We start from the raw sequence: 12,913 nt of genomic DNA, 5'->3' as shown, positions 1-12,913 counted from the left end.
ATGTGGTGCTGAGGATCGAATCCGGGCCACACGCATGCCAGGCGAGCGCGCTACCGCTTGAGCCACAACCCCAACCCGGATCGTGTCTTTTTAAAAAAAAATATTTATTTATTTATTTATTTTAGGTGGACACAGTATCTTTATTTTTTTATTTTTATGTGGTGCTGAGGATCGAACCCAGTGCCTCATGCACGCTAGGCGAGCAATCTACCACTGAGCCACAGCCCCAGCCCCTGGATCATGTCTTATGATCTCCTTTCATTGTTGGAAAATACCTGTTATGTTTTATAATTCTAAAAATAAAACCAAAACAACAATGTGGATACTTAAAAGGGGATATGAAGTAAAGACCAGTTATTTCAGAAAACAGAAAAATTGTTTGTGTTTACAGATGTCTGTCTTTCATATTTGAGGAACCAGATACCTTTAATAATTTTCAGTTCTGAGGTCAGATAAATTCACTAGGCTTTAGTCTAACTGATTTAGAGAGCAGGTGATACTGGCTGAGTTGTTCAGGAGGGACCTACCTTTCCTCTGACTGGAGCAGACTCACATTTCTACTTGGGTTTTTAAAGTATTTGCAGTTCATGAATCATTAGTGATTTTTTTTTTTTTTTAAAGAAAGCATCTTAGGGGGCTGGGGATATGGCTCAAGTGGTAGCGCGCTCGCCTGGCATGCGTGGGGCCCGGGTTCGATTCTCAGCACCACATACAAACAAAGATGTTGTGTCTGCCAAATGCTAAAAAATAAATACAAAAAAAAAAAAAGAAAGCATCTTAGAAGTGGTTAATGAAGTTAGACCAAGTGGTTAATGAAAGTTAAACCATAAATTCATTGACAGTAACTGTGGTTGCTTCCAAAAACGCACTTAAATCTCTGAGAATCATGAAGAATATCTGGGCTTCTCAGGTGAACTCCATAGCTTTTCAGAGGCCTGTAGGTAAACTGTCAGGAAACCTTTGTGAGACACTGTCACATGGAGACTTACTGAAGGGAAACCTACCTCACCTTCAGAAACCTGATGTAGGGTTGTACAGTCACAGCAGTAAGGAGGGCGTCCACACACAGTCCAGTTGCGTCTAGATTCCTGGTGTGGCTCACTGGCACTCTGAGCCATGGGGCACTTGCTGCCCAGCTTCCCAGGTGACACAGACATCACTGGGCAGTTGCTCCCACAGAACTTGCTTCAAGCCAGAGCATAAGAAGGTCTTTGGCTGTCAACAGCGGTCTCTGCCCCTTCCCTCCTCTCCTTAGGCCCATTGCCCAGGGCCTCTGTCCCATTCTACACAGGTCCCTTCCAAAGGGTGGAGCACACCAGCACACCACTTGACCTTCCATGAGGTCACGCTGCTTTGATGCTGACTTCACCAACACAGTGGTTTTTCTCTTATTTTTAGTCTATCGTCAAGCTTCTGTTACATCAAGAGGAAAAGAGACCTTTTTTCTATCCCAGCAGGCAGTTGGTTAGGATTTGGGCCAGCTCATATTTCTTTTTGTCCCTCCAGAGTAGAGCCATACTTTTGTGTGCGTGTTCTATAAGTAGATACTTGTCACCAGGGGAGCAGCCTAGTGTTGGAAGGCAAGACCACAGTGCAAGCATAGGCACTCAGTTCTAGCCAGGCAAGCTGGACAGGTACACCATTAAGACATTTCTCGTCATCTTCATTTATTTCCCTGGGCAGAAATGCCTGCTTTTCATGAAAATAATATTTTTTACCGTGCACAGTGGCACACACCTATAATCCCAGCTGTTGGGAGCCTGGGGCAAGAGGATCACAAGTTTGAGGTCAGCCTGAGCAGCTTAAGCGGGAACCCTGTCTCAAAATGAATAATTAAAAAATGGGGGAGGGGGACTGGAGATGCAGCTCAGTGGTTGAGCACCCCTAGTTCAATCCCCAGTACTGCTGAAATAAAATTTTTTTTCTGGATCTGTGCATGATTCTTCCTGGAACTAGGTGGTGAGGTGCATCATTGCTTGGGGGAGTGCCTGGGTTGTCTGTGCTTTTGTTTGTTCAGTGTGATTTGCTGGGTCTGAAGAACTGAGAAGTTGCCATCTTCAAAGAGTCCGCATGGTCTCATTATTTCCTGTTAAATGTAGGCGCAGGTTCAGAAGACTAAAGACCTGCTCAATAATGTGGCCTCCGATGAAGCTAATTTAGAAGCCAAAATTGAAAAGAGAAAATTAGAACTGGAAAGAAATCGGAAGCGACTGCAGACTCTACAGAGCGTCAGGTAGGTGTGAACACTTGAGTAAGTAGAAGGGTGTCTTGTAAAGCTATAACAAAGGCTCAGAGTTCACTGGCTTTGACTTTTCCAGTAGCAAGCAGAACCCCCTGTGAGGTGTCGCGCTTGGGGTGGCATGCTGCACCCAAGTCTCAGGGTCTAGGAGACAGCTGAGTTCTTCAGCCACCCTTTTAATTGTTTATGGCTTGGATTGTGAGGTAGAGCAGGTAAATCCAGATGGTGGGAGTTACGCTAGGCTTCATCTCCTCAGACCTTGCCTAAATTAGGTAGAAACAGAACATACTCCCACCTCTTGGTTTGAGTAGATTGTAGACTTTTTAGACTTGGACGATTCCTCACGTTTAGCAACTCAGCTTCCTTCTGATTGGATCTCACTGGAGTACGATTCTGGGGAGCAGGGTAGGAAAGTACAGGACAGCTGCTGTGTCAGTGCGCTTCTGTTTTCTTGGAGCTGCTGCCCACCTTTTTCACTTGTTTCCGACCTTCACTCCTTGCCATTGCTCTCCACTGCATGGGGAGCAACTCTCCTTCCACTCCTGAAATAGCACCACCAGCTCCGTTGGTCTTTTTTTTTTTTTAATATATATTTTATTTATTCATTTTTATGTGGCGCTGAGAATCGAACCCAGTGCCTCACATGTGCAAGGCAGGCACTCTACTACTGAGCTATAGCCCCAGCCCTCAATTGGTCTTATTAACAAATTCTGTCTTAAGGCATAAAGTCATTCTGCTGAAGCCCATATCCTTTAGTAGACAAGTTTATTTATTCTATTTTAAGAGATTATAAGTTACTTTTAGTTTGTGGGTATATATATCATGTATTTTGTGTGTGTGTGTGTATGTATTACTATTATTTTTGGTACTAGGAATTAAATCCAGGGCCTCATGCTTCCTAGGCAAGTACTCTAACACTAAGTTATATCTATTCCCAGTGATGTGTGTGGATGTGTATGTATTTACTTATTTATTATTTTTTAAGATATGGGGTCTTGCTGTTTTGCCCAAGCTGCCTTTGAGGTCCTGGCTGCAAGCAATCCTCCTGCCTTAGCTTCCTGAGGAGCTGGGACTACAGGTGCACACTATCATGCCCAGCTCTATGTTTGTATTTTTGAAAGAACAAAATTTTCCCTTAAGATCAAGAATAAGAGAAAAAGTTTAACCAACTAGTTGAAACAGAGTTAGTTTGTTTTTGTTTGCAGCATTGGGGAATCAAACCTAGGGCCTTAGTTCTGAACAGATTTGTTTTTTGTTTTTGTTTTTTCCAGTACTGGTGATGGAACTTAGGTTCTTTACCACTGAGTACACCCCCGGTCCTTTTTACTTTTTTTTTGGCAGGGGCAGGGAGATTGAACTCAGGGGCACTCAACCCCCATCCCTGTTTTGTGTTTTATTTAGAGACAGGTCTCACTGAGTTGCTCAGCACCTCAATGTTTCTGTGGCTGGCTTTGAACTTACAATCCTCCTGTCTCAGCCTCCTGAGCTGCTGGGATTACAGGCATGTGTCACTACATCTGGCTTCTTTTTACTTGTTATTTAATTCAAAGTCTTACTAAGTTACTAAGGCTGATCTTGAACTTGAGAGCCTCTTGCCTAAGCTCTGGAGCTACTGGGGTTGTAGGCATGTGCCACTACACCCTGTTGAAACAAGTTTTTATGTAATGGTTTATCTGTAAGTCTTATGTTGTTTAAAAACTGCATTCATTTGCAGCAGCCCGTTAAACATTAGTACATCCCAACAGTGGAACATTATATTTAGCCAAGATAACAATGCATTTATTTAATTTATTGGGCTGGGAATATAGCTCAGTTGGTAGAGTGCTTACCTCACATGCCCAAGGCCCTGGGTTGTTCAATCCCCATCACCACACACGCGCGCGCGCACACACACACACACACACACAGGAAAAAAAATTGTAAAATATATTTAACTTAATGATTTTTAAGAGTTGTATAAGGCATATAATTATTTTTAGCTCTTTATTGAAGTCAGCAATATATTAAAATAAACTACAAAGCTTCATTTATGGCAACATTTAATTTTTGTTAAAAAAAATACATTCCAGGCTGGAGTTGTGGCTCAGTGGTTGAGTGCTTGCCCTGGGTTTGATTCTCAGAACCACATAAAAATAAATAAATACAGGTATTTTGTCCAACTACAACTAAAAAATAAATGTCTGTCACACATACTTGGTGATGAGATTATGAATAATTTTTCCTTTGTTCTTTGTACACTCAGGATTATTTCAAATTTTTTTTTTTAATAAACATCTTATTTGTAATTTAAAAAGAAGTTTGTAGCAGGCATGTTCCACCTGTAGTACATACCCGAATCCTGGCTACTCAGGAGGCTGAGGCAGAATTACAAGCTCCAGGCTACCTCAGCAACTTAGCAAGGCCCTGTCTCAAAATAAAATTAAAAAGGGCTTGGGATGTACCTCAGTGGTCTCTGAGTTCAGTCGCAGAAAAGAAAACAGGGAAGAAAGAAAAGAAGGGAAAGGAAGGCTTATTAAGGGGGTAGGGAGGAGAAAAAGGACATGAGTCTTGAGCACTTATCAAGAGTAAAGAACCTTCTGTAATTAAAGGTTTCCAAAGAAAGCCATGGTGGAGTCTGGATATGAATAAAAATTTCAAGTCACTGTATATTAATTAACCTTTCATTTTTAACTTCATGTGCTCATTTTAGACCAGCCTTTATGGATGAGTATGAGAAGATTGAGGAAGAATTGCAAAAGCACTACGATGTTTACCTAGAAAAATTTCGAAATTTGGCTTACCTGGAACAGCAGCTTGAGGATCATCACAGGATGGAGCAGGAGAGGTTTGAAGTGAGTCTTTGGCCTGTTCTCTGCAGACTGCTCCTCCTGGCATGTTGTTTTGAGCTTGGTGATATGTCAGTTTGTAGATATCATTGTGAAAAAAAGTGTTAATCTTAGTGTTGCTCATGTGATTCTTTTGATGTTGTGTTATCAGTGTTTGGTCAGGAGTACAAACTGGAGCAACATGGACCTGTGCAGTCATGTAGCCCTGTGTTTAAAAAGGGCCTGCACTTGCTCTGCTATCACCATCTTGAAATACATCATAATTTTCAAGTGCATTTTATTTTGCACTGATCCCCACAAATTATGCAAGTGGTCTTTAGATCTAAACATTCTCAGTGCACTTGAAGATTTTCAAGCCCTTATTAATTGAACAACCCAAACTAGCTCATTGGGTGCTGCTTTATATTGGTTGATTGTGACCCAGAACTGAACAACTGTCTTATGTAGGAAAGAGTATTTTAGATATCAGCACAAGTTGATCAATGTGAAATTCAGAGCTTCAAAGCAAAGGAAAATAGAGTACACAATGATCACTTTTTCTTTTTCTTTAATATATTTTATTTTGAGACAGGGTCTTGCTGAGTTGCTTAGGGCCTCACTAAATTGCTGAGGCTGACTTTGAACTCATGATCCTCCTGTCTCAGCCTCCCAAGCCACTGGGATTACAGGCATACATCACCACACCCCAGCCCTTTTTTAAAATTTATCTTGAGACGAGGTCTCACTAAGTTGCCCAGGCTGGAATTTGCTATCCTCCTGCCTCAGTCTCTCGAGTAGTTGGGAACACAGGTGTGTGCCACTGTGCCAGGCTACAGTCATGTTTTCATTGGACTTCACTCTTAGAAATATTCTGTTTAAGCTGAGAATAGTCAGTTAGAACTGATGTTCAAGGTGAAGTTGGTCTATAGTCTCCCTTTCTACAGTCTCCCTGATGACTTTTGGTACTAAGGGAATGCTGACCATCTTACAAGCCTGTGCACATCAGTTAGGTAAGGCAGTTTTGTTGTCTGAGATTGCTGATTGGGAGTGTGTAATACATTTTTTTTAGATTCAGCTAACTCATTGCCACCACTGCTATGTGGCAGAGGGGCAGCCATTCAGGAACAGCATAAAATGGGTACATTCTGGAGTTCAGGACGTTATAAACATTGGCTATCTGGGAAACCACAATAAAAACCCTGTGAAAATAAATTTTGACTCAGTACCACAAAAAAGTAAAATTAAATTGAAAAATTTTAATGGTCATTTTGTTTATCTGGGTTCAGAGAAGATACTGAAGAATATGCCTCAGAAGGAGAGCCCCTGGCCCACATTGCTTCTGAGGATGCCCTTACCCCTTCTTCCAGCAAGTCCTCTCCTCCCATTCTGCATTCACTCCTGCTGTGGGTTCTTATGGCACCTGTTCCCTCAATATATCTCATACCTGAATGCTGTGCTTTATTTTTTTAAAATACTTATTTTTCAATTGTAGTTGGACACAATACTTTTATTTATCTATTTTTATGTGGTGCTGAGGATCGAACCCAGGGCCTCACACGTACTAGGTGAGTGCTCTACTGTTGAGCTGCAACCCCAGCCCCCACTGCTGTGCTTTATTTTTAATGTTTAGAACATCAACAACAATAATTTGAAAACTAATTTCCAAATCAAGGCCACAGTTTTTGGTTTTTTTTTTTTTGAGATGGGGTCTTGCTTTGTTACCCAGGCTGGCCTTCCACCTGAGCCTCCCAAGAGCTGGGATTATGGGTGTATGCCACCAGGCCTGGCTTAATCAGGGCCAGGAACTAAGATTGCTGTTACCTCCTGTCTTTTCAGGTCCTGACCTGTCCATTGGCATCTCTCAAAACGAGTGGTGGAGGTGGCACAAGGCAGAAAGACAATAACGTTGGTGCCACCTTTTGTGAGCAAGAGGCGTATGCCTGTCAGTCCTAGCTGCCAGCCCACATGGCACCTGTGATGGCAGCAGTTGTATTGCTCTATATAGCAGGAGGAGTGAGAGGGCGTGGGGCCCACTACACCTCTCAGGCCCTTTCCATAGGGTTGCTGGGTGATCACAGAGAGGAAGGGCCCCTGATTTGGGGACTATAAGGGTTGCTCAGGAAAGTTTAGATCTTTCCCAGTTCTTTATCACAGACCTAGCAGAGCTCACTCCATGGTAAAGGAGAAGAGGACTGTCTACCAGAGGGTCATGGCTTCTAAGTATGGTTTTTCCTTTCCCTCAGGAAGCTGAAAATACTCTCCGCCTGATGCAGAACAAGCTAAAGGAGGAGGAAAAGCGGCTACTCAAGAGTGGAAGTAAGGCCGAGCTGGGACAGAGCTGCTTGTTCTGCACTAGCATTTTCAGCCTTGACACATTTGCATTTACTTTCTCTAACATTAGTTTTATTTTGTAAATATTTTCTTTTAGCACTTTTTAAAAAAAAATATGGTAAGAACAATTAATATGAGATCTACCCTGTAAACTTTTTTTTTGGGGGGGGGGAGGGGTACCAGGGTGCTTAACCACTGAACCACATCCTCAGCCCTTTTTATTTTTTTATTATGAGACAGTATCTAAGTTGCTTAGGGCCTAAGTTGCTGAATTTGGCCTTGTATTTGGGATTCTCCTGCCTCAGCCTTCAGATGATATGGGGTTACAAGCATGTACCACCACACCAGGCTGTAAACTTTTTAATGTATATAATCTCATTGTTGATAGTAGGTACAAAAATATTTTCAGCAATTTGGGAGGCTGAGGCAGGAAGATGGCAAATTCAAGGCCAACCTACACAACTTAGACCCTGTCCCAAAATATAAAGAGTTGAGGATGTAGGTCAGTGGAGGCAGCACCCTAGGTTTCATCCCTAGCACTGCTAAGGTAAAAAGAAGAAAGGCAACTACAAACCCCATCAAAATCCACATCATTCCCTAGATATAGAGAAGTCAGGTACTGGGGGAGAGCTTTTTATTCCCACCATGGAGACTTTCCTTCTGTAGTTTCCATTTAGGTAGTGTTTAGCCTGCGAGAATCCAGAGAAGTATTTAAGAATTAATATAAAGACGGGCATTTTCAGCCTTGACTCAAAGGTAGAGCACCTGCCTTGCACGTGTGAGGCACTGGGTTGGATCATCAGCACCACATAAAAATAAATAAAGATATTGTGTGCATTTACAACTAAAAAAGGAAAAAAAAAAGAATTAATATGAAGAGCTATTTCACTGAAAATGACCTTTTAAAAATACATCTTTTTTTTGTCACTGGAAATGGAACCCAGGCCCAGGGATTGCTAAGCACTGCCCCTGAGCTGCTCCTCTCTCCAGCCAAGATGTGTTTTTATAAAGGAGTTTCTTCAGTGAAGAAAAGATCATTGTTATGGGGCAGACCTCTCAGAAAACGTACCAAGTCCATTTTGTCTGAATTGGAGAGTCTTTATTTAATAGCCAGCCAGCTCGTGACTACTCCCCACAAAACCCATAAGTGTCTCTGTAAGGAACAGCCTCAAGCCTGAGCATTTCAGGGTCTTTATAGGCAAAAACTGCAAAAACCACATCCGGGTTGATGTAGCTACAAGCAAGCAGGGGTATAGAAGCTGAATTGAGCAGTTAGTGAAATAATGCAATGGGTACATTGGAATTTCCCACAGATGTTCAGGCTGGCATAGAAGCAAGCAAGCAGAAGAGAAGTGGGTTCAGATGACCCTAGCTGAGTACAAGTTAGAGAATGGTTACTAACATCTAGACAATCAATCTCTTGACAGGGTACATTCCCAAGAAAAATGGGAGTCAAAGAGAGAACAGTTTTACATTGTATAAGAATTGGCATTTTGTGTTATCAAACATGCTGTGCTAAGCAACTATTGATAGGTACAGAGGCAGAGTGTTCCCATGGGAGAAGTATTTTATACGACATGGAGTCTCAGTGTAAAATGGAGTCTGTTTGGTCATTGCCCATATAGCCTGGCCCATAACAGCATCATGCACACCAGCTCACATTGCCAGTCATCACGTCACCAGCTTTCTCAAGACAGCCCACTCTGCCACTCCTGGCCTGACTCCTCCTTCCTCTGGTCTTGTTTAGCTGTCTTTTCAGTGGGCTCCTCTTCTTACTTCTCCTCATCTTCGTATGATCAGGGAGCTGGAGTTGGGGTAATGGCCTAACACTGAACAGAGAGCGTTTTTTCCTCTCAGTGAACCAAGAATTTCACCTTCCTTGTTAGGTGGCTACTCATTTTTTAAAATTTCAGACTGTTAGTGTTTCTAACTAATACATGTGACCCACTTTTTTCTTGCCATGGAAATTGCTTAAAACAAATGCGGCACATTATTGTCTGCATTAACTCTGCACTAAGTTTACACAAGTGGATCCAGGGAGTCTCATAAAATCTAATGCATCCAGAGAAAGGATAGGAAGGGCAGAAAATTTTTGTGCATGACCCTTACTAGACAAAAGCTGTTCAGTTGTAATGATGGAGTTGCTCTTTTATTCTGCCTGCTTGTGTCCCACCAGGTAATGATGACTCAGACATAGACATCCAGGAGGATGATGAATCCGACAGTGAGTTGGAGGAACGGCGGCTGTCCAAGCCACGGACGGCCATGGAGGTGCTCATGCAAGGTAGCATGGCTTCTTTCACGTGTGCCACTTCCTGGGTCTGTTTCACAGAACACAATGGCCAGGATTGGATCAGGGCTGCTTAATATTAAGGTACACAGTGGACCATGAATGGTCCCTGGAAGCAGTTTCTGCCCCAGATTTGTTCTTCTCTGTTGTCTGTCAGAATCTGGCTCTTAAACTGCTCAGTGGTCATGGTTGCTTCTAACACTTTTACCTGCAGTCCTGAGAGCAGATGATTCCTATTTATAGCCTGGCATTTCTCACAGAGGCCATGGGAAACACACTGCCTCTGCCATTGAGCTCAATTCTTCCCATGTTCAGTCCTAAATTGCTCTTAGTGCAATTGCACCCATTATAGTTAGTAAGTTAATGCAATGAGAAGGGATCACATGACCACCTCAGCCTTTAAAAATGTTCTTCTGTTTTCTGCCTTCTAATTGCAAAGATCCAAGCAACAGGATTTTTGATGCAGATGGGATGCTCCCCTGGGGTCTTCCTCATGTCCCATTCCCACCATAGAGGGGTCACAGCTAGTGGCTGGGGTTCGTGTCTTTACAAATTGCCTTTCTGTGCCTACACATACACATACAAGCTTGTACGTACATATACACACATAGAATCAAATGTGGGTGCAGAGATCACCTCAAAAATTCTTTGTCCTAAATGGGACCAGACCTTATGTATGATTCTGCAAGTTGCCTTTGTTTTTAAGATTAAATACATTGTGACTCTCCCCATGTCTTCATTTTTTTTAATGAGTGCATCATATTCTGTAGTATGACTACACTCCTAATTAATTTGGGCATACCCTGTCACTTACTTGACACTTATTTCTACTCTTTCTTATGTATACTTTTTTCTGCAAGTATTTCTTCAGGCTGCATCATGAAAAAATGGAATTCTTAGGCCAAAGGTTCTATAAACTATATATATATATATATATATATTTAATTAATTTTAGGTGGTCACAAACCTTTATCTGTTTTTATGTAGTGCTGAGGATGGAACCCAGTGCCTCACTCATGCTAGGCAAGTGCTCTACCACTAAGCCACAACCACAGCCCCATCTATAAACTAATTTTGATAGATGTTACTAAATTGACCTGTATTTACCTTTAAATACATGTCTTATCTACCACCACTTAATGTTTGGAGTACAGTTGCATTTTTTACCTAGTAAATTTAAGGGTGAATCATTGTCCTTTCATCATTTTACAATTAACTTTGGTTGTCAGCTGCTTTCTCTTATTCTTAGCCTATCTCTTTCATTTATTATTTCATTATATATTATATTATTTCATAAGATAATTTAAAAAAAAAAAAGCATTTTGGCATAAGTAGAGATTAGAGATTATGACTCTCACTTGATGGATAGGAGCCAGGGCTATAAAAAGGCATGTGTAAAGCATTGGTTCTCCTAAATTCTGTTGACTACTTTACCTGCAGAGTAAAATCACAGAGTTCAGTTCTAGAAGCTAAAAAAGGGCTTTGAGAAAGATTTTGCATTTTGTCTGTAAATAGTGCTCAGTCATCTTAGCCTGTCCCAAGTATGCTCCCAATGCACTGCCCAAGCTGCCTTTCACGTGGACCTGGCTAGGGGTCATGCTTGCTCCTTTCCCTTGCCCCACCTCCTGGTAAAGGACAGTCCCTGAGTTTTTGCAGGTGTCACATCTAAACACTGTTGACTTCTGAAGAGAATCTCTGAGATAATAATGATGTTTGAAAGATGAATTACTAATTGTAGTGCTTAACTTTTTTTTTTAAACTTTTTCATTTCAAAGCTCAGACCTAGATCCAAATAGAGTGGCATTGGTCCTTAAAGGAAGATATATTTCAACAGCTAGCATGCCAGTTCCACTGCATGTAAACTAATAATGGAATTCAGTAATTTTCCTAAAACACTCAGGGTGCTTTTTTAAAATTTTATTTTAATTCATGATTAATGGTTATTTTGTGTTTTGTGCTGCTGGGATTGAAGCCAAGGCCTTGAACATGCTAGGCAAGTGCTCTATTGATGAACTACACCCCCGGCCTTCCTGTTTTGTTTTTTATATACAGACACATACACACACACTGTATACATATATATATGTATACAGACACACACACACACACATTTTTATTTATATATACACACACACACACACACACACACACACACACTCTTGTGTGCCTGGTTATATATTTTTTGTTGTTGTTACTAGGGATTGAACCCGTAGCACTTTACCACTAGTTACATCCCATCACTAGCTTTTAATTTTTTTTTTTTTTAATTTTTTTTTAGTTGTAGATGGACAAAATACCTTTATTTTATTTATATATATTTTATGCAGTGCTGAGGATCAAACCCAGTGGATCACACATGCTAGGCAAGAGCTCTACCACTGAGCTACAGCACCAGCCCCTGTTTTTTTAATTTTTTAATTTGAGACAGGGTCTCACTAAGTTGCTGAGACTGGCTTTGAAATTGCAATCCTCCTGCCTCAGCCTTTCAACTCACTGGGATTACTCATGTTTATATTTTATTGCCTTTCTTGTTTCCTTCAAAGTAGAAGTATGGGGTATCCATTACAGTTTACTGACAGTTCTGGTCAGTTGGACGCTGATTAAATGAGTTTTAGTGTGCTTCTTTTTCTCAGTTTTCTAAGGGAGAACAAATTCTGGATGCCATTTCCTGCCTTACCTGCCAAAGTTTCATGTTTCCTGCATGCCTTTGTTGTTCCAGGAAGACCGGGCAAACGCGTCGTGGGCACAATGCAAGGTGGAGACTCTGATGACGATGTGAGTCCCAACCAACTCCCTGCATCCTGCCCCCCAAGCAGTTCTGTACTTTCTGGTCTTGGGCTGTCCTCAGAGACTAGTTTAGCTCAGGAAGCTGCTGGCAGCCAGGGGGCTGTCTGTTCCCAGTCAGTATATTGCTGATTGGGGGCAGAGTTTGGCCTACTAAGGGGCTAAGCTCCTCTTTGCTTGTTGATAGCTCATTTCTCATTTCACACAGTTTGCTTGCCCTATTTTTTTCGCCTTCTTACTGTTCTTTCCATTCTCGCTTTCCAAAGATGGAAGCAGCACCAGCTCTCTTAGGTAAATGCAAGACTCCCAGCTCCAGGAAGCAGGTTGGTTTTCTTTTTTGCCTCGTCTGTTTGTTGGTGTATGTCAGCCCATTCAGCCAGCAGAGCCTCTCCTAGGGACAATGCTTCCTCTCTGCTGGCCAAGAAGCCACTCAGAACAGACCCCACAGTGAGAGGCAGAGAGGCC

At 41.8% G+C, this 12,913-nt stretch overlaps 1 protein-coding gene across 8 annotated transcripts in view; it reads left to right on the top strand.

Annotated features, from left to right (window-relative positions):
* The window catches only part of Cluap1 (clusterin associated protein 1), a 34,939-nt gene that overhangs the window by 13,458 nt on the left and 8,568 nt on the right, over positions 1–12,913 (top strand). For 6 of the 8 annotated variants that reach the window (XM_071605536.1, XM_071605535.1, XM_027940754.2 and 3 more), the window contains exons 7-12: positions 2,100–2,233; positions 4,929–5,070; positions 7,287–7,359; positions 9,551–9,658; positions 12,384–12,439; positions 12,715–12,771. In XM_071605536.1, coding sequence (XP_071461637.1) covers positions 2,100–2,233; positions 4,929–5,070; positions 7,287–7,359; positions 9,551–9,658; positions 12,384–12,439; positions 12,715–12,771 — 570 coding nt within the window. The remainder of the gene's footprint in view (positions 1–2,099; positions 2,234–4,928; positions 5,071–7,286; positions 7,360–9,550; positions 9,659–12,383; positions 12,440–12,714; positions 12,772–12,913) is intronic. The other 2 variants (XM_027940757.2, XM_027940755.2) reach the window with 1 other exon arrangement.

The sequence above is a fragment of the Marmota flaviventris genome, chromosome 19 (assembly GCF_047511675.1).
Source record: "Marmota flaviventris isolate mMarFla1 chromosome 19, mMarFla1.hap1, whole genome shotgun sequence".
NCBI classification, from domain to species: domain Eukaryota; kingdom Metazoa; phylum Chordata; class Mammalia; order Rodentia; family Sciuridae; genus Marmota; species Marmota flaviventris.
Note: the sequence above shows the minus strand (reverse complement) of the source record. Positions and strands in the feature narration are given on the sequence as shown.